This window comes from Bombina bombina, chromosome 12 (genome assembly GCF_027579735.1).
Source record: "Bombina bombina isolate aBomBom1 chromosome 12, aBomBom1.pri, whole genome shotgun sequence".
Taxonomy (NCBI): Eukaryota; Metazoa; Chordata; class Amphibia; order Anura; family Bombinatoridae; genus Bombina; species Bombina bombina.
In genome coordinates, this window is record NC_069510.1 from 4407940 (window position 1) to 4431935 (window position 23996).

The window sequence follows — 23996 nt, forward strand, 5'->3', positions numbered from 1 at the left end:
CATTCTGTCTATCTAGAGAAATGACCCAGAGTCACAGCATTCTGTCTATCTAGAGAAATGACCCAGAGTCACAGCATTCTGTCTATCTAGAGAAATGACCCAGAGTCACAGCATTCTGTCTATCTAGAGAAATGACCCAGAGTCACAGCATTCTGTCTATCTAGAGAAATGACCCAGAGTCACAGCATTCTATCTAGAGAAATGACCCAGAGTCACAGCATTCTGTCTATCTAGAGAAATGACCCAGAGTCACAGCATTCTATCTAGAGAAATGACCCAGAGTCACAGCATTCTGGTTATCTAGAGAAATGACCCAGAGTCACAGCATTCTGTCTATCTAGAGAAATGACCCAGAGTCACAGCATTCTGTCTATCTAGAGAAATGACCCAGAGTCACAGCATTCTGTCTATCTAGAGAAATGACCCAGAGTCACAGCATTCTATCTAGAGAAATGACCCAGAGTCACAGCATTCTATCTAGAGAAATGACCCAGAGTCGCAGCATTCTGTCTATCTAGAGAAATGACCCAGAGTCACAGCATTCTGTCTATCTAGAGAAATGACCCAGAGTCGCAGCATTCTATCTAGAGAAATGACCCAGAGTCACAGCATTCTATCTAGAGAAATGACCCAGAGTCACAGCATTCTATCTAGAGAAATGACCCAGAGTCGCAGCATTCTATCTAGAGAAATGACCCAGAGTCACAGCATTCTGTCTATCTAGAGAAATGACCCAGAGTCACAGCATTCTGTCTATCTAGAGAAATGACCCAGAGTCACAGCATTCTGTCTATCTAGAGAAATGACCCAGAGTCACAGCATTCTATCTAGAGAAATGACCCAGAGTCACAGCATTCTATCTAGATAAATGACCCAGAGTCACAGCATTCTGTCTATCTAGAGAAATGACCCAGAGTCACAGCATTCTGTCTATCTAGAGAAATGACCCAGAGTCGCAGCATTCTATCTAGAGAAATGACCCAGAGTCACAGCATTCTATCTAGAGAAATGACCCAGAGTCACAGCATTCTGTCTATCTAGAGAAATGACCCAGAGTCACAGCATTCTGTCTATCTAGAGAAATGACCCAGAGTCACAGCATTCTGTCTATCTAGAGAAATGACCCAGAGTCACAGCATTCTGTCTATCTAGAGAAATGACCCATAGTCACAGCATTCTATCTCTAGAGAAATGACCAAGGGGTCACAGCATTCTGTCTATCTAGAGAAATGACCAAGGGGTCACAGCATTCTGTCTATCTAGAGAAATGACCCAGAGTCACAGCATTCTATCTATCTAGAGAAATGACCCAGAGTCACAGCATTCTGTCTATCTAGAGAAATGACCCAGAGTCGCAGCATTCTATCTAGAGAAATGACCCAGAGTCACAGCATTCTGGCTATCTAGAGAAATGACCCAGAGTCACAGCATTCTGTCTATCTAGAGAAATGACCCAGAGTCACAGCATTCTAACTATCTAGAGAAATGACCCAGAGTCACAGCATTCTGGCTATCTAGAGAAATGACCCAGAGTCACAGCATTCTGTCTATCTAGAGAAATGACCCATAGTCACAGCATTCTATCTCTAGAGAAATGACCAAGGGGTCACAGCATTCTGTCTATCTAGAGAAATGACCAAGGGGTCACAGCATTCTGTCTATCTAGAGAAATGACCCAGAGTCACAGCATTCTATCTAGAGAAATGACCCAGAGTCACAGCATTCTGTCTATCTAGAGAAATGACCCAGAGTCACAGCATTCTGTCTATCTAGAGAAATGACCCAGAGTCACAGCATTCTGTCTATCTAGAGAAATGACCCAGAGTCACAGCATTCTGTCTATCTAGAGAAATGACCCAGAGTCACAGCATTCTGTCTATCTAGAGAAATGACCCAGAGTCGCAGCATTCTATCTAGAGAAATGACCCAGAGTCACAGCATTCTATCTAGAGAAATGACCCAGAGTCACAGCATTCTATCTAGAGAAATGACCCAGAGTCACAGCATTCTGTCTATCTAGAGAAATGACCCAGAGTCGCAGCATTCTGGCTATCTAGAGAAATGACCCAGAGTCACAGCATTCTATCTAGAGAAATGACCCAGAGTCACAGCATTCTATCTAGAGAAATGACCCAGAGTTGCAGCATTCTATCTAGAGAAATGACCCAGAGTCACAGCATTCTATCTAGAGAAATGACCCAGAGTCACAGCATTCTATCTAGAGAAATGACCCAGAGTCACAGCATTCTATCTAGAGAAATGACCCAGAGTCGCAGCATTCTGGCTATCTAGAGAAATGACCCAGAGTCACAGCATTCTATCTAGAGAAATGACCCAGAGTCGCAGCATTCTATCTAGAGAAATGACCCAGAGTCACAGCATTCTATCTAGAGAAATGACCCAGAGTCGCAGCATTCTGTCTATCTAGAGAAATGACCCAGAGTCACAGCATTCTATCTAGAGAAATGACCCAGAGTCACAACATTCTGGCTATCTAGAGAAATGACCCAGAGTCACAACATTCTGGCTATCTAGAGAAATGACCCAGAGTCACAGCATTCTGGTTATCTAGAGAAATGACCCAGAGTCACCACATTATGGCTATCTAGAGAAATGACCCAGAGTCGCAGCATTCTGGCTATCTAGAGAAATGACCCAGAGTCACCACATTCTGGCTATCTAGAGAAATGACCCAGGGTCAAAACATTCTGGCTATCTAGAGAAATGACCCAGAGTCGCAGCATTCTGGCTATCTAGAGAAATGACCCAGAGTCACAGCATTCTGGTTATCTAGAGAAATGACCCAGAGTCACCACATTATGGCTATCTAGAGAAATGACCCAGAGTCACGACATTCTGGCTATCTAGAGAAATGACCCAGAGTCACAACATTCTGGCTATCTAGAGAAATGACCCAGAGTCACAGCATTCTGGTTATCTAGAGAAATGACCCAGAGTCACCACATTATGGCTATCTAGAGAAATGACCCAGAGTCGCAGCATTCTGGCTATCTAGAGAAATGACCCAGAGTCACCACATTCTGGCTATCTAGAGAAATGACCCAGGGTCAAAACATTCTGGCTATCTAGAGAAATGACCCAGAGTCGCAGCATTCTGGCTATCTAGAGAAATGACCCAGAGTCGCAGCATTCTGGCTATCTAGAGAAATGACCCAGAGTTGCAGCATTCTGGCTATCTAGAGAAATGACCCAGAGTCAAGGCATTCTGGCTATCTAGAGAAATGACCCAGAGTCAAGGCATTCTGGCTATCTAGAGAAATGACCTAGAATCTGGTACTCATGGCACATACAGGACTTACAGAGAAGATCTTGTTCTGCTTCAGATTCAGCACGCTGAGAGCCCTAATCTTCTTCCCAAGCCACAGAGGGATTTGCTCAATTTCATTCCCACACAGGTTTAGTTTTTGCAGATTCTGCATGTGCTCAATTCCTTCAAGTTTGCTGAAATGAGACAAACACAGTCATCCTTATGCTGCTTTATCCAGAAGCTAAACAGGGAGTATTATTATCAGACAAACACAATCATCTTTATCTAGAAGCTAAACAGTAAGTATTATTATCAGACAAACACAATCATCTTTATCTAGAAGCTAAACAGTAAGTATTATTATCAGACAAACACAATCATCTTTATCTAGAAGCTAAACAGGGAGTATTATTATCATCAGACAAACACAATCATCTTTATCTAGAAGCTAAACAGGGAGTATTATTATCAGACAAACACAATCATCTTTATCTAGAAGCTAAACAGTAAGTATTATTATCAGACAAACACAATCATCTTTATCTAGAAGCTAAACAGGGAGTATTATTATCAGACAAACACAATCATCTTTATCCAGAAGCTAAACAGGGAGTATTATTATCAGACAAACACAATCATCTTTATCTAGAAGCTAAACAGGGAGTATTATTATCAGACAAAGCCATCTTTAATTTTGTCTAGCCTACTGGTATAATAACTACACAATTAAAGGGACGGTCTAGTCAACCTAAAACTGTCATTATTCAGAATCATGCACATCTTACGTCTGTCTCTAGTGACACACACAGCACATTTGTCTCATTTGGAGTCAATCTGGGCTTTAGTGTACAGACAAAAAGGCTAGCCACTGTCATACAGTTAGTATAAAATGCATTGTTTTAAAGTGATCTGATAAACCCACGTAGGTACATATATGTAGCAGGGTTAGCCATGAGAAATCAGCTGGTGCATTTTATGTTCTGAGAATTAGAAATTGCATAATTTTCAGAGCTAAATTACATAAAAAGGGGACAGAATAAATAATGAAAATATAGAAGTCATTTCATTACAGATAACTAAACACTTTATATACAAATCTCTGCTTTTGAGGAAGGGGTATGGTCTGACGGCTGTTTTGCATGGCACGTGAGCTAAGAATGTGTGTTATGTTTTTTTAAATGCTTGAAAAAAAAAAAAATCAAAAGAAATAGAATATTAATATCCCACAAATAAGGATGAAATCCGTGGACTCGTCATATCTTTGTAAAAGAAAAGAATATTTTCTTGATTTAGAAAAAGTAGAACATAGCAGAATTCCTTCACAAAAATAAAAATGAGGTTATAACTGAAATAAGTTTGTATTATATATAGGAGCATTCAGGGTTAATTACACAGTGTAACAAAAGGATACAGGAGAAGTCGCACATACCAGCTGAGCTTTCAGACATACATCATTTCCTTAAAGGGACATAATACTCATATGCTAAATCACTTGAAACTGTAAAAAGCGGACAGGAAAATATCCCCTGAGCATCTCTATATAAAAAGGGAAATTTATGCTTACCTGATAAATTGATTTCTTCTACGATACGACGAGTCCACGGATTCATCCTTACTTGTGGGATATTATCCTCCTGCTAACAGGAAGTGGCAAAGAGCACCACAGCAGAGCTGTATATATAGCTCCTCCCTTCTCTCCACCCCCAGTCATTCGACCGAAGGTACAGGAAGAAAAGGAGAAACTAAAAGGTGCAGAGGTGACTGAAGTTTTGAAAACAAAAATACAATCTGTCTAAAATGACAGGGAGGGCCGTGGACTCGTCGTATCGTAGGAGAAATCAATGTATCAGGTAAGCATAAATTTCCTTTTCTTCTACTAGATACGACGAGTCCACGGATTCATCCTTACTTGTGGGATATAATACCAAAGCAACAGGACACAGATGAACGGGAGGGACAAGACAGATACCTAAACAGAAGGCACCGCTGCTTGAAGAACTTTTCTCCCAAAAATAGCCTCAGAAGAAGCAAAAGTATCAAATTTGTAAAATTTTGAAAAAGGTATGAAGGGAAGACCAAGTCGCAGCCTTACAAATCTGTTCAACAGATGCATCGTTTTAAAAAGCCCATGTAGAAGCCACCGCTCTAGTAGAATGAGCCGTAATCTTTTCATTTTAACACCTCTTTCACTTTACCTCTTCCTATTACTAGTATAGACAAAGAGAATGACTGGGGGTGGAGCTAAGGGAGGAGCTATATATACAGCTCTGCTGTAGTGCTCTTTGCCACTTCCTGTTAGCAAGAGGATAATATCCCACAAGTAAGGATGAATCTGTGGACTCGTCGTATCTAGTAGAAGAAAAGGAAGATACATTTAACTCACACTTTCCTCAGCTCACCAGAGTAAGTGCTGTGTAAACAGTTACACTTCAGCTGCTGTCCAGCTGCAAGTGGGGAAACACAAAATAGCCAATCAGCAGTGCTGAGGTCATGCTTTGCTTTGCTGTGATCTCATGAGACTTCATAGTGAACCTCCTGAAACTGAATAGGGAAATAATAAAAATACTGTGCTACACATGCCAGATGCATGATCTCTTGCAAGTCCTGGGACTAGTATTCTGAATGGCTGCTTAAAGTCCCTTTACAATGAGTGTGAATACTTAGAACATATTGAGGTAAATATCTTCCTTTCTTACATAGAGATGTTCATGTGATGATTTCTAGTCAGCTTTTTACACTTATGCTGCATCACTTTCAAGTGCTTTAACATTTGGGTATCATGTCCCTTTAATAATACGCAGAATACTACAGATACCTAGGCTATTATGTAGTTCCACTGTATAGTGTGGGCTCACAGCAGCCATTTTTATTTCCTTTTTCTCTCCAATCATTCCTATGCATTTTGTGGGCACTTAGTAACACTGACATACAGTACCTTATTCTGTTGTGGGACAAATTGAGTTCCCTTAATCTCATCTGCTTGTCCAGCTTCTCAATCTTTTCAATAAAGTTGTGACTGAGATTCAGAATCTCAAGTCTCTCACATTTCTCCAGGTTCTCTATGTACTGCAAAACAGAGCCATTACTGCGCTACAGTCTATGTACAGACATTCATATGACAGACGTCACAACATATAATGCGCAATAGTTTAACCGTGATATTCCTTTACAATAACTACGTGCTGGGAAGTGTAATTACAGGGAGCCTATGTACAGACATTCATATGAGACGTCACAACATATAATGCGCAATAGTTTAGCCGTGATATTCCTTTACAATAACTACGTGCTGGGAAGTGTAATTACAGGGAGACTATGTACAGACATTCATATGACAGACGTCACAACATATAATGCGCAATAGTTTAACCGTGATATTCCTTTACAATAACTACGTGCTGGGAAGTGTATTTATAGGGAGTCTATGTACAGACATTCATATGAGACGTCACAACATATAATGCGCAATAGTTTAGCCGTGATATTCCTTTACAATAACTACGTGCTGGGAAGTGTAATTACAGGGAGACTATGTACAGACATTCATATGAGACGTCACAACATATAATGCGCAATAGTTTAGCCGTGATATTCCTTTACAATAACTACGTGCTGGGAAGTGTAATTACAGGGAGTCTATGTACAGACATTCATATGAGACGTCACAACATATAATGCGCAATAGTTTAACCGTGATATTCCTTTACAATAACTACGTGCTGGGAAGTGTAATTACAGGGAGCCTATGTACAGACATTCATATGAGACGTCACAACATATAATGCGCAATAGTTTAGCCGTGATATTCCTTTACAATAACTACGTGCTGGGAAGTGTAATTACAGGGAATCTATGTACAGACATTCATATGACAGACGTCACAACATATAATGCGCAATAGTTTAACCGTGATATTCCTTTACAATAACTACGTGCTGGGAAGTGTAATTACAGGGAATCTATGTACAGACATTCATATGACAGACGTCACAACATATAATGCGCAATAGTTTAACCGTGATATTCCTTTACAATAACTACGTGCTGGGAAGTGTAATTACAGGGAGACTATGTACAGACATTCATATGAGACGTCACAACATATAATGCGCAATAGTTTAGCCGTGATATTCCTTTACAATAACTACGTGCTGGGAAGTGTAATTACAGGGAGCCTATGTACAGACATTCATATGACAGACGTCACAACATATAATGCGCAATAGTTTAGCCGTGATATTCCTTTACAATAACTACGTGCTGGGAAGTGTAATTACAGGGAGTCTATGTACAGACATTCATATGAAACGTCACAACATATAATGCGCAATAGTTTAACCGTGATATTCCTTTACAATAACTACGTGCTGGGAAGTGTAATTACAGGGAGACTATGTACAGACATTCATATGAGACGTCACAACATATAATGCGCAATAGTTTAGCCGTGATATTCCTTTACAATAACTACGTGCTGGGAAGTGTAATTACAGGGAGACTATGTACAGACATTCATATGAGACGTCACAACATATAATGCGCAATAGTTTAACCGTGATATTCCTTTACAATAACTACGTGCTGGGAAGTGTATTTATAGGGAGTCTATGTACAGACATTCATATGAGACGTCACAACATATAATGCGCAATAGTTTAACCGTGATATTCCTTTACAATAACTACGTGCTGGGAAGTGTAATTACAGGGAGACTATGTACAGACATTCATATGACAGACGTCACAACATATAATGCGCAATAGTTTAGCCGTGATATTCCTTTACAATAACTACGTGCTGGGAAGTGTAATTACAGGGAGACTATGTACAGACATTCATATGAGACGTCACAACATATAATGCGCAATAGTTTAACCGTGATATTCCTTTACAATAACTACGTGCTGGGAAGTGTAATTACAGGGAGACTATGTACAGACATTCATATGACAGACGTCACAACATATAATGCGCAATAGTTTAGCCGTGATATTCCTTTACAATAACTACGTGCTGGGAAGTGTAATTATAGGGAGTCTATGTACAGACATTCATATGAGACGTCACAACATATAATGCGCAATAGTTTAGCCGTGATATTCCTTTACAATAACTACGTGCTGGGAAGTGTATTTATAGGGAGTCTATGTACAGACATTCATATGAGACGTCACAACATATAATGCGCAATAGTTTAACCGTGATATTCCTTTACAATAACTACGTGCTGGGAAGTGTAATTACAGGGAGACTATGTACAGACATTCATATGAGACGTCACAACATATAATGCGCAATAGTTTAACCGTGATATTCCTTTACAATAACTACGTGCTGGGAAGTGTAATTACAGGGAGACTATGTACAGACATTCATATGACAGACGTCACAACATATAATGCGCAATAGTTTAGCCGTGATATTCCTTTACAATAACTACGTGCTGGGAAGTGTAATTACAGGGAGACTATGTACAGACATTCATATGAGACGTCACAACATATAATGCGCAATAGTTTAGCCGTGATATTCCTTTACAATAACTACGTGCTGGGAAGTGTATTTATAGGGAGTCTATGTACAGACATTCATATGAGACGTCACAACATATAGTGCGCAATAGTTTAGCCGTGATATTCCTTTACAATAACTACGTGCTGGGAAGTGTAATTACAGGGAGACTATGTACAGACATTCATATGAGACGTCACAACATATAATGCGCAATAGTTTAGCCGTGATATTCCTTTACAATAACTACGTGCTGGGAAGTGTAATTACAGGGAGACTATGTACAGACATTCATATGAGACGTCACAACATATAATGCGCAATAGTTTAGCCGTGATATTCCTTTACAATAACTACGTGCTGGGAAGTGTAATTACAGGGAGACTATGTACAGACATTCATATGAGACGTCACAACATATAATGCGCAATAGTTTAGCCGTGATATTCCTTTACAATAACTACGTGCTGGGAAGTGTAATTACTGGGAGACTATGTACAGACATTCATATGAGACGTCACAACATATAATGCGCAATAGTTTAGCCGTGATATTCCTTTACAATAACTACGTGCTGGGAAGTGTAATTACAGGGAGACTATGTACAGACATTCATATGAGACGTCACAACATATAGTGCGCAATAGTTTAGCCGTGATATTCCTTTACAATAACTACGTGCTGAGAAGTGTAATTACAGGGAGATGAGAGGAAAACATTAACATTATGATTCCCTTCCAGTCCTTGTGGATATAAATGTTAATAAAATGATTATTTTATACACAACTACCAGTCCTCCTCAACTGTATAATTTACACAAAAGAGCAAAGATAAAAGCACGCAATGCGCCAATGTCGGCTCTTTATCCCTAGTGTAGTATGGTTTTTACTTATACTAATAAAGGCTGTTTTATACAAAATATAAAGTATTCTATTATTTTTTTATAAAATAGCGCCTCAGGGCTTAGTCTTCGCCTTGAGAGCCACTGAACTGCTGTGTGTTTATGCAAAGCGCGACAGTCATCAGTATACAGAAGCACTTTGCACATTCACAGAAACGCTTCAGTCAATACCTAAGCAACAAGAATAAAGTCAAAATGAATGTGTCATTAACCAGATAGAGCAGCAATGAAAAACAAGCGTTCCAATAAACTTACATAATCACATGCACAGTAATTTTATGTGCACACTTTCTGAGGCACCAGCTGCTACTGAGCATGTGCAAAAGTGCACAGTACATGTGTATATGCATTTTGCGATTGGCTCATGACTGTCACATGACACAGAGGGAGGGAAAATTGAAATAACTTTGAAATTTGCCACAAAAAAAATAATAAGTGCTATTGCATTGTATATTTATTGTGTATTTGTCAATTATTAAATTCTAGTGTATGCAGTGATCCTTAAATACTGCAGTATCATTCCTTTGTACTGTGCAAAAAAAACCTGTGAAAACATTGCACAATACACATCTATTCCTTCTGCTTATTGCTTTAATTGTATTATGTTGTACACAAACATTGGTTGTACATTTAATATTAATAATATTGTTATAGTAACTAGCATTTATTTATATAGAAGTGAGCTGTTTGCTATATTTTTATTAAAGCTCTCTTGATCATAATAATCAAATCAAATAAATCGGACAGTTATTTTCTTATTCAGTCTACTCCAAAATATTTGTTTTAATAGATAGATAATCCCTTTATGACCCATTCCCCAGTTTTGCATAACCTACACTGTTATATCAATATACTTTTTACCTCTGTGATTTCCCTGTGTCTAAGCCTCTGCAGACTGCCCCTTATCTCAGTTATATTAATATACTTTTAACCTCTGTGATTACCTTGTATCTAAGCCTCTGCAGACTGCTCCTTCTCTCAGTTATATTAATATACTTTTAACCTCTGTGATTACCTTGTATCTAAGCCTCTGCAGACTGCTTCTTATCTCAGTTATATTAATATACTTTTTACCTCTGTGATTACCCTGTATCTAAGCCTCTGCAGACTGCTCCTTATCTCAGTTATATTAATATACTTTTAACCTCTGTGATTACCTTGTATCTAAGCCTCTGCAGACTGCTCCTTCTCTCAGTTATATTAATATACTTTTTACCTCTGTGATTACCCTGTATCTAAGCCTCTGCAGACTGCTCCTTATCTCAGTTAAATTAATATACTTTTTACCTCTGTGATTACCCTGTATCTAAGCCTCTGCAGACTGCCCCCTTATCTCAGGTATATTAATATACTTTTTACCTCTGTGATTACCCTGTATCTAAGCCCCTGCAGACTGCCCCTTATCTCAGTTATATTAATATACTTTTTACCTCTTTGATTACCTTGTATCTAAGTCTCTGCAGACTGCCCCTTATCTCAGTTATATTAATATACTTTTTACCTCTGTGATTACCTTGTATCTAAGTCTCTGCAGACTGCCCCTTATCTCAGTTATATTAATATATGTTTTACCTCTGTGATTACCTTGTATCTAAGCCTCTGCACACTGCTCCCTTATCTCAGTTATATCAATATACTTTTTACCTCTGTGATTTCCCTGTGTCTAAGCCTCTGCAGACTGTCCCTTATCTCAGTTATATCAATATACTTTTTACCTCTGTGATTACCCTGTATCTAAGCCTCTGCAGACTGCTCCTTATCTCAGTTATATTAATATACTTTTTACCTCTGCGATTACCCTGTATCTAAGCCTCTGCAGACTGCCCCCTTATCTCAGGTATATTAATATACTTTTTACCTCTGTGATTACCCTGTATCTAAGCCTCTGCAGACTGCCCCTTATCTCAGTTATATTAATATACTTTTTACCTCTGTGATTACCTTGTATCTAAGTCTCTGCAGACTGCCCCTTATCTCAGTTATATTAATATACTTTTCACCTCTGTGATTACCTTGTATCTAAGTCTCTGCAGACTGCCCCTTATCTCAGTTATATTAATATACTTTTTACCTCTGTGATTACCCTGTATCTAAGCCTCTACAGACTGCCCCTTATCTCAGTTATATTAATATACTTTTTACCTCTGTGATTACCCTGTATCTAAGCCTCTACAGACTGCCCCTTATCTCAGTTATATTAATATACTTTTTACCTCTGTGATTACCTTGTATCTAAGCCTCTGCACACTGCTCCCCTATCTCAGTTATATTAATATACTTTTTACCACTGTGATTACCCTGTATCTAAGCCTCTGCAGACTGCCCCCTTATCTCAGTTAAATTAATATACTTTTTACCTCTGTGATTACCTTATATCTAAGCCTCTGCAGACTGCCCTTTATCTCAGTTATATTAATATACTTTTTACCTCTGTGATTACCTTGTATCTAAGCCTCTGCAGACTGCCCCTTATCTCAGTTATATTAATATACTTTTTACCTCTGTGATTACCCTGTATCTAAGCCACTGCAGACTGCTCCTTATCTCAGTTATATTAATATACTTTTTACCTCTGTGATTACCCTGTATCTAAGCCACTGCAGACTGCTCCTTATCTCAGTTATATTAATATACTTTTTACCTCTGTGATTACCTTGTATCTAAGCCTCTGCAGACTGCTCCTTATCTCAGTTATATTAATATACTTTTTACCTCTGTGATAACCTTGTATCTAAGCCTCTGCAGACTGCCCCTTATCTCAGTTATATAAATATACTTTTTACCTCTGTGATTACCCTGTATCTAAGCCTCTGCAGACTGCCCTTTATCTCAGTTATATTAATATACTTTTTACCTCTGATTACCTTGTATCTAAGCCTCTGCAGACTGCCCCCTGATCACATGACTATTTATTATCTATTGACTTGCATTTTAGCCAATTAGTGCAGTGTCATCCACAAATCCATGGGAGAGAGCACAATGATATCTGTATGGCACACATGAACTAGCAGTCTTCTGTTGTGAAAAGCAAATAAAAAAGCATGAGATAAGAGGCTGTCTGTAGAGGCTTAAAACAGGCAGATATTTAGAGGTGTAAATGTTATAAAATATATTAACATAACAATGTTGGTTGTGCAAAGCTGGGGAACGAGTAGTAAAGGCATTGTCTATCTTATTAAACAATAACCATTTTGGTGTTGACGGTCCCTTTAAACGTGAAGAGTGACCTGTTTGCACATTTTTAATTCTTTGTTTTTCTAAGGCAGAGAGAGTATGTTGTACTACACTACAGAAGTGCACGTGTGGCTGTTCCCTGCACATGCTCATTGATGATGATCAGGTAAGATATTTTATAGATACCCCAGCTCGGGAATCTGTGTAATATGTTAAAAACTGGTGCATTTTCTTCTGTTTTGCAGCTTGATAGGCAGCGCATACATCAAGCCGTTTCGCTGCACTTGGTGGGGAACAGGAGTGTGCGCTGTTAACTCTGTGACACTATGAAAACAAAAACCGCTGCAGCAGAAAGGTGGCACAAAAACAGATCCCGTCACAATTTTAACACAGATATATCATTGCAATGTCCCTTTAAACGATTCATTGAATTGAAATATTTTACAAATCATATTATTTGTACTTATTGCAAGAAAACATAAAACCTTTATTATAATACCCAGAGTCTAAAGCCAGGAAAGGAACAATCTGAATAATTTACCAGCAGAATCAAATACTAACCTTGAATTTTTTGCCGCCATCTTTAGACAGGGAAAGGCTTAACGAGTTTATATGCGCCAAGTTTTCTTGCTTAGTTAGTTTTTGTATAAGAGTTTCTGTGATGTAGCGAATACCAGCCTCTGTGCCTAATGCATAAAAATATCCTGTGTTAGATGCACGTCAAATGGCTTTTAATTATTTATATTGGTTATATACACAAAAATATAATAGTTACTTTAGTGTCACTATATAATCTGTAGTTATGTCATACACATTGTTATATACACAAAAATATAATAGTTACTTTAGTATCACTATATAATCTGTAGCTATGTCATACACATTGTTATATACACAAACATGTTACTTTAGTGTCACTATAATCTGTAGCTATGTCATACACATTGTTATATACACAAACACGTTACATTAGTATCACTATATAATCTGTAGCTATGTCATACACATTGTTATATACACAAACACGTTACATTAGTGTCACTATATAATCTGTAGCTATGTCATACACATTGTTATATACACAAACATGTTACATTAGTGTCACTATATAATCTGTAGCTATGTCATACACATTGTTATATACACAGACACGTTGCATTAGTATCACTATATAATTTGTAGCTATGTCATACACATTGTTATATACACAAACATGTTACATTAGTGTCACTATATAATCTGTAGCTATGTCATACACATTGTTATATACACAAACACGTTACATTAGTGTCACTATATAATCTGTAGCTATGTCATACACATTGTTATATACACAAACACGTTACATTAGTGTCACTATATAATCTGTAGTTATGTCATACACATTGTTATATACACAAACACGTTACTTTAGTATCACTATATAATCTGTAGCTATGTCATACACATTGTTATATACACAAACACGTTACATTAGTGTCACTATATAATCTGTAGCTATATCATACACTGTTATATACACAAACGCGTTACATTAGTATCACTATATAATCTGTAGCTATGTCATACACATTGTTATATACACAAACACGTTACATTAGTGTCACTATATAATCTGTAGCTATATCATACACTGTTATATACACAGACACGTTACATTAGTGTCACTATATAATCTGTAGTTATGTCATACACATTGTTATATACACAAATGTGTTACTTTAGTGTCACTATATAATCTGTAGCTATGTCATACACATTGTTATATACACAAACATGTTACATTAGTGTCACTATATAATCTGTAGCTATGTCATACACATTGTTATATACACAAACATGTTACATTAGTATCACTATATAATCTGTAGCTATGTCATACACATTGTTATATACACAAACATGTTACATTAGTATCACTATATAATCTGTAGCTATGTCATACACATTGTTATATACACAAAAATAACAGAATTTATGTTTACCTGATAAATTACTTTCTCCAACGGTGTGTCCGGTCCACGGCGTCATCCTTACTTGTGGGATATTCTCTTCCCCAACAGGAAATGGCAAAGAGCCCAGCAAAGCTGGTCACATGATCCCTCCTAGGCTCCGCCTTCCCCAGTCATTCGACCGACGTAAAGGAGGAATATTTGCATAGGAGAAATCATACGATACCGTGGTGACTGTAGTTAAAGAAAATAAATTATCAGACCTGATTAAAAAACCAGGGCGGGCCGTGGACCGGACACACCGTTGGAGAAAGTAATTTATCAGGTAAACATAAATTCTGTTTTCTCCAACATAGGTGTGTCCGGTCCACGGCGTCATCCTTACTTGTGGGAACCAATACCAAAGCTTTAGGACACGGATGAAGGGAGGGAGCAAATCAGGTCACCTAGATGGAAGGCACCACGGCTTGCAAAACCTTTCTCCCAAAAATAGCCTCAGAAGAAGCAAAAGTATCAAATTTGTAAAATTTAGTAAAAGTGTGCAGTGAAGACCAAGTCGCTGCCTTACATATCTGATCAACAGAAGCCTCGTTCTTGAAGGCCCATGTGGAAGCCACAGCCCTAGTGGAATGAGCTGTGATTCTTTCAGGAGGCTGCCGTCCGGCAGTCTCGTAAGCCAATCTGATGATGCTTTTAATCCAAAAAGAGAGAGAGGTAGAAGTTGCTTTTTGACCTCTCCTTTTACCAGAATAAACAACAAACAAGGAAGATGTTTGTCTAAAATCCTTTGTAGCATCTAAATAGAATTTTAGAGCACGAACTACATCCAAATTGTGCAACAAACGTTCCTTCTTTGAAACTGGATTCGGACACAAAGAAGGCACGACTATCTCCTGGTTAATGTTTTTGTTAGAAACAACTTTCGGAAGAAAACCAGGTTTAGTACGCAAAACCACCTTATCTGCATGGAACACCAGATAAGGAGGAGAACACTGCAGAGCAGATAATTCTGAAACTCTTCTAGCAGAAGAAATTGCAACCAAAAACAAAACTTTCCAAGATAATAACTTAATATCAACGGAATGTAAGGGTTCAAACGGAACCCCCTGAAGAACTGAAAGAACTAAATTGAGACTCCAAGGAGGAGTCAAAGGTTTGTAAACAGGCTTGATTCTAACCAGAGCCTGAACAAAGGCTTGAACATCTGGCACAGCTGCCAGCTTTTTGTGAAGTAACACAGACAAGGCAGAAATCTGTCCCTTCAAAGAACTTGCAGATAATCCTTTCTCCAAACCTTCTTGAAGAAAGGATAGAATCTTAGGAATTTTTACCTTGTCCCAAGGGAATCCTTTAGATTCACACCAACAGATATATTTTTTCCATATTTTGTGGTAGATTTTTCTAGTTACAGGCTTTCTGGCCTGAACAAGAGTATCAATGACAGAATCTGAGAACCCTCGCTTTGATAAGATCAAGCGTTCAATCTCCAAGCAGTCAGTTGGAGTGAGACCAGATTTGGATGTTCGAACGGACCTTGAACAAGAAGGTCTTGTCTCAAAGGTAGCTTCCATGGTGGAGCCGATGACATATTCACCAGGTCTGCATACCAAGTCCTGCGTGGCCACGCAGGAGCTATCAAGATCACCGATGCCCTCTCCTGATTGATCCTGGCTACCAGCCTGGGGATGAGAGGAAACGGCGGGAATACATAAGCTAGTTTGAAGGTCCAAGGTGCTACTAGTGCATCTACTAGAGTCGCCTTGGGATCCCTGGATCTGGACCCGTAGCAAGGAACCTTGAAGTTCTGACGAGAGGCCATCAGATCCATGTCTGGAATGCCCCACAATTGAGTAATTTGGGCAAAGATTTCCGGATGGAGTTCCCACTCCCCCGGATGAAATGTCTGACGACTCAGAAAATCCGCTTCCCAATTTTCCACTCCTGGGATGTGGATTGCAGACAAGTGGCAGGAGTGAGTCTCCGCCCATTGAATGATTTTGGTCACTTCTTCCATCGCCAGTGAACTCCTTGTTCCCCCCTGATGGTTGATGTACGCAACAGTCGTCATGTTGTCTGATTGAAACCGTATGAACTTGGCCTTTGCTAGCTGAGGCCAAGCCTTGAGAGCATTGAATATCGCTCTCAGTTCCAGAATATTTATCGGGAGAAGAGATTCTTCCCGAGACCAAAGACCCTGAGCTTTCAGGGGTCCCCAGACCGCGCCCCAGCCCACCAGACTGGCGTCGGTCGTGACAATGACCCACTCTGGTCTGCGGAAGCTCATCCCCTGTGACAGGTTGTCCAGGGACAGCCACCAACGGAGTGAATCTCTGGTCCTCTGATCTACTTGTATCGTCGGAGACAAGTCTGTCCAGAAATGCGAACCTTAGGAACCGATGATGTTCCTTGTGGATAGGAATATGTAGATACGCATCCTTTAAATCCACCGTGGTCATGAATTGACCTTCCTGGATGGAAGGAAGAATTGTTCGAATGGTTTCCATTTTGAACGATGGAACCTTGAGAAACTTGTTTAGGATCTTGAGATCTAAGATTGGTCTGAATGTTCCCTCTTTTTTGGGATCTACGAACAGATTGGAGTAGAACCCCATCCCTTGTTCTCCTAATGGAACAGGATGAATCACTCCCATTTTTAACAGGTCTTCTACACAATGTAAGAATGCCTGTTTTTTTATGTGGTCTGAAGACAATTGAGACCTGTGGAACCAAGGGGGAAGCCCCTTGAATTCCAGAAGATAACCTTGGGAGACTATTTCTAGCGCCCAAGGATCCAGAACATCTCTTGCCCAAGCCTGAGCGAAGAGAGAGAGTCTGCCCCCCACCAGATCCGGTCCCGGATCGGGGGCCAACATCTCATGCTGTCTTGGTAGCAGTGGCAGGTTTCTTGGCCTGCTTACCTTTGTTCCAGCCTTGCATTGGCCTCCAGGCTGGCTTGGCTTGAGAAGTATCACCCTCTTGCTTAGAGGACGTAGCACTTGGGGCTGGTCCGTTTCTGCGAAAGGGACGAAAATTAGGTTTATTTTTGGCCTTGAAAGACCTATCCTGAGGAAGGGCGTGGCCCTTGCCCCCAGTGATATCAGAAATAATCTCTTTCAAGTCAGGGCCAAACAGCGTTTTCCCCTTGAAAGGAATGTTAAGCAATTTGTTCTTGGAAGATGCATCCGCTGACCAAGATTTTAGCCAAAGCGCTCTGCGCGCCACAATAGCAAACCCAGAATTTTTCGCCGCTAATCTAGCCAATTGCAAAGTGGCGTCTAGGGTGAAAGAGTTAGCCAATTTGAGAGCATGAATTCTGTCCAAAATCTCCTCATAAGAAGAATCTTTATTGAGCGCCTTTTCTAGTTCATCGAACCAGAAACACGCTGCTGTAGTGACAGGAACAATGCATGAAATTGGTTGTAGAAGGTAACCTTGCTGAACAAACATCTTTTTAAGCAAACCCTCTAATTTTTTATCCATAGGATCTTTGAAAGCACAACTATCTTCTATGGGTATAGTGGTGCGTTTGTTTAGAGTAGAAACCGCCCCCTCGACCTTGGGGACTGTCTGCCATAAGTCCTTTCTGGGGTCGACCATAGGAAACAATTTCTTAAATATAGGGGGAGGGACGAAAGGTATGCCGGGCCTTTCCCATTCTTTATTTACAATGTCCGCCACCCGCTTGGGTATAGGAAAAGCTTTGGGGGGCCCCGGGACCTCTAGGAACTTGTCCATTTTACATAATTTCTCTGGAATGACCAAATTCTCACAATCATCCAGAGTAGATAACACCTCCTTAAGCAGGGCGCGGAGATGTTCCAATTTAAATTTAAATGTAATCACATCAGGTTCAGCTTGTTGAGAAATTTTCCCTGAATCTGAAATTTCTCCCTCAGACAAAACCTCCCTGGCCCCCTCAGACTGGTGTAGGGGCACTTCAGAACCAATATCATCAGCGTCCTCATGCTCTTCAGTATTTTCTAAAACAGAGCAGTCGCGCTTTCGCTGATAAGTGGGCATTTTGGCTAAAATGTTTTTGATAGAATTATCCATTACAGCCGTTAATTGTTGCATAGTAAGGAGTATTGGCGCACTAGATGTACTAGGGGCCTCCTGTGTGGGCAAGACTGGCGTAGACGAAGGAGGGGATGATGCAGTACCATGCTTACTCCCCTCACTTGAGGAATCATCTTGGGCATCATTTTCTCTAAATTTTGTGTCACATAAATCACATCTATTTAAATGAGAAAGAACCTTGGCTTCCCCACATACAGAACACAGTCTATCTGGTAGTTCAGACATGTTAAACAGGCATAAACTTGATAACAAAGTACAAAAAACGTTTTAAAATAAAACCGTTACTGTCACTTTAAATTTTAAACTGAACACACTTTATTACTGCAAATGTGAAAAAGTATGAAGGAATTGTTCAAAATTCACCAAAATTTCACCACAGTGTCTTAAAGCCTTAAAAGTATTGCACACCAAATTTGAAAGCTTTAACCCTTAAAATAACGGAACCGGAGCCGTTTTTATATTTAACCCCTTTACAGTCCCTGGTATCTGCTTTGCTGAGACCCAACCAAGCCCAAAGGGGAATACGATACCAAATGACGCCTTCAGAAAGTCTTTTCTATGTATCAGAGCTCCTCACACATGCATCTGCATGTCATGCTTCCCAAAAACAAGTGCGCAATAGAGGCGCGAAAATGAGGCTCTGCCTATGATTAGGGAAAGCCCCTAGAGAATAAGGTGTCCAATACAGTGCCTGCCGGTTATTTTACATAATTCCCAAGAATAAAATAATTCCTCAAAGCTATGAAGTATAAAATATGCTTATATATCAATCGTTTTAGCCCAGAAAATGTCTACAGTCTTAAAAGCCCTTGTGAAGCCCTTTTTTTCTTTATGTAATAAAAATGGCTTACCGGATCCCATAGGGAAAATGACAGCTACCAGCATTACATCGTCTTGTTAGAAATGTGTCATACCTCAAACAGCAAAAGTCTGCTCACTGTTTCCCCCAACTGAAGTTAATTTCTCTCAACAGTCCTGTGTGGAAACAGCCATCGATTTTAGTAACGGTTGCTAAAATCATTTTCCTCTTACAAACAGAAATCCTCATCTCTTTTCTGTTTCAGAGTAAATAGTACATACCAGCACTATTTTAAAATAACAAACTCTTGATTGAATAATAAAAACTACAGTTAAACACCAAAAAACTCTAAGCCATCTCCGTGGAGATGTTGCCTGTACAACGGCAAAGAGAATGACTGGGGAAGGCGGAGCCTAGGAGGGATCATGTGACCAGCTTTGCTGGGCTCTTTGCCATTTCCTGTTGGGGAAGAGAATATACCACAAGTAAGGATGACGCCGTGGACCGGACACACCTATGTTGGAGAAATAATAGTTACTTTAGTGTCACTATATAATCTGTAGTTATGTCATACACATTGTTATATACACAAACATGTTACATTAGTATCACTATATAATCTGTAGCTATGTCATATACATTGTTATATACACAAAAATATAATAGTTACTTTAGTGTCACTATATAATCTGTAGTTATGTCATACACATTGTTATATACACAAACATGTTACATTAGTATCACTATATAATCTGTAGCTATGTCATACACATTGTTATATACACAAACACGTTACATTAGTATCACTATATAATCTGTAGCTATGTCATACACATTGTTATATACACAAACATGTTACATTAGTGTCACTATATAATCTGTAGCTATGTCATACACATTGTTATATACACAAACATGTTACATTAGTGTCACTATATAATCTGTAGCTATGTCATACACATTGTTATATTCACAAACACGTTACATTAGTGTCACTATATAATCTGTAGCTATGTCATACACATTGTTATATACACAAACATGTTACATTAGTATCACTATATAATCTGTAGTTATGTCATACACATTGTTATATACACAAACACATTACATTAGTGTCACTATATAATCTGTAGCTATGTCATATACATTGTTATATAAACAAACACGTTACATTAGTGTCACTATATAATCTGTAGCTTATGTCATACACATTGTTATATACACAAACATGTTACATTAGTGTCACTATATAATCTGTAGTTATGTCATACACATTGTTATATACACAAACACGTTACATTAGTATCACTATATAATCTGTAGCTATATCATACACATTGTTATATACACAAACATGTTACATTAGTGTCACTATATAATCTGTAGCTATGTCATATACATTGTTATATAAACAAACACGTTACATTAGTGTCACTATATAATCTGTAGCTATGTCATACACATTGTTATATACACAGACACGTTACATTAGTATCACTATATAATCTGTAGCTATGTCATACACATTGTTATATACACAAACACGTTACATTAGTATCACTATATAATCTGTAGCTATGTCATACACATTGTTATATACACAAACATGTTACATTAGTGTCACTATATAATCTGTAGCTATGTCATACACATTGTTATATACACAAACATGTTACATTAGTATCACTATATAATCTGTAGCTATGTCATACACATTGTTATATACACAAACGCGTTACATTAGTGTCACTATATAATCTGTAGCTATGTCATACACATTGTTATATACACAAACGCGTTACATTAGTGTCACTATATAATCTGTAGCTATGTCATACACATTGTTATATACACAGACACGTTACATTAGTGTCACTATATAATCTGTAGCTATGTCATACACATTGTTATATACACAGACACGTTACATTAGTGTCACTATATAATCTGTAGTTATGTCATACACATTGTTATATACACAAACACGTTACATTAGTATCACTATATAATCTGTAGCTATATCATACACATTGTTATATACACAAACATGTTACATTAGTGCCACTATATAATCTGTAGCTATGTCATATACATTGTTATATAAACAAACACGTTACATTAGTGTCACTATATAATCTGTAGCTATGTCATACACATTGTTATATACACAGACACGTTACATTAGTGTCACTATATAATCTGTAGCTATGTCATACACATTGTTATATACACAGACATGTTACATTAGTGTCACTATATAATCTGTAGCTATGTCATACACATTGTTATATACACAAACACGTTACATTAGTGTCACTATATAATCTGTAGTTATGTCATACACATTGTTATATACACAAACATGTTACATTAGTATCACTATATAATCTGTAGCTATATCATACACATTGTTATATACACAAACATGTTACATTAGTGTCACTATATAATCTGTAGCTATGTCATACACATTGTTATATACACAAACATGTTACATTAGTGTCAATATATAATCTGTAGCTGTGTCATACACATTGTTATATACACAAACATGTTACATTAGTGTCACTATATAATCTGTAGCTATGTCATACACATTGTTATATACACAAACATGTTACATTAGTATCACTATATAAACTGTAGTTATGTCATACACATTGTTATATACACAGACATGTTACATTAGTGTCACTATATAATTTGTAGCTATGTCATACACATTGTTATATACACAGACATGTTACATTAGTATCACTATATAATCTGTAGCTATGTCATACACATTGTTATATACACAAACATGTTACATTAGTGTCACTATATAATCTGTAGCTATGTCATACACATTGTTATATACACAAACGCGTTACATTAGTATCACTATATAATCTGTAGCTATGTCATACACATTGTTATATACACAAACACGTTACTTTAGTATCACTATATAATCTGTAGTTATGTCATACACATTGTTATATACACAAATACGTTACATTAGTATCACTATATAATCTGTAGCTATGTCATACACATTGTTATATACACAAACATGTTACATTAGTGTCACTATATAATCTGTAGCTATGTCATATACATTGTTATATAAACAAACACGTTACATTAGTGTCACTATATAATCTGTAGCTATGTCATACACATTGTTATATACACAAACATGTTACATTAGTGTCACTATATAATCTGTAGCTATGTCATACACATTGTTATATACACAAACACGTTACATTAGTGTCACTATATAATCTGTAGTTATGTCATACACATTGTTATATACACAAACACGTTACTTTAGTATCACTATATAATCTGTAGTTATGTCATACACATTGTTATATACACAAATACGTTACATTAGTATCACTATATAATCTGTAGCTATGTCATACACATTGTTATATACACAAATACGTTACATTAGTATCACTATATAATCTGTAGCTATGTCATACACATTGTTATATACACAAACATGTTACATTAGTATCACTATATAATCTGTAGTTATGTCATACACATTGTTATATACACAAACACGTTACATTAGTGTCACTATATAATCTGTAGCTATGTCATACACATTGTTATATACACAAACGCGTTACATTAGTATCACTATATAATCTGTAGCTATGTCATACACATTGTTATATACACAAATGTGTTACATTAGTATCACTATATAATCTGTAGCTATGTCATACACATTGTTATATACACAAACACGTTACATTAGTATCACTATATAATCTGTAGCTATGTCATACACATTGTTATATACACAAACATGTTACATTAGTGTCACTATATAATCTGTAGCTATGTCATACACATTGTTATATACACAAACATGTTACATTAGTGTCACTATATAATCTGTAGTTATGTCATACACATTGTTATATACACAGACATGTTACATTAGTATCACTATATAATCTGTAGCTATGTCATACACATTGTTATATACACAAACATGTTACATTAGTGTCACTATATAATCTGTAGCTATGTCATACACATTGTTATATACACAAATATGTTACATTAGTGTCACTATATAATCTGTAGTTATGTCATACACATTGTTATATACACAGACATGTTACATTAGTATCACTATATAATCTGTAGCTATGTCATACACAGTTATATACACAAACACGTTACATTAGTATCACTATATAATCTGTAGCTATGTCATACACATTGTTATATACACAAACATGTTACATTAGTGTCACTATATAATCTGTAGCTATGTCATACACATTGTTATATACACAA

The 23996-nt window shown here is 37.7% G+C and overlaps 1 protein-coding gene across 1 annotated transcript in view; it reads right to left on the minus strand.

Moving 5' to 3' along the window:
• LOC128643009 (centriolin) overlaps positions 1 to 23996 on the minus strand; it is an 86122-nt gene that overhangs the window by 55356 nt on the left and 6770 nt on the right. Inside the window, exons 2-4 of the mRNA XM_053695930.1 lie at positions 13416 to 13540; positions 6204 to 6334; positions 3321 to 3462 (exon numbers count right to left, since the gene is read on the minus strand). Of these exons, the coding sequence (XP_053551905.1) occupies positions 3321 to 3462; positions 6204 to 6334; positions 13416 to 13540 (398 nt within the window). The remainder of the gene's footprint in view (positions 1 to 3320; positions 3463 to 6203; positions 6335 to 13415; positions 13541 to 23996) is intronic.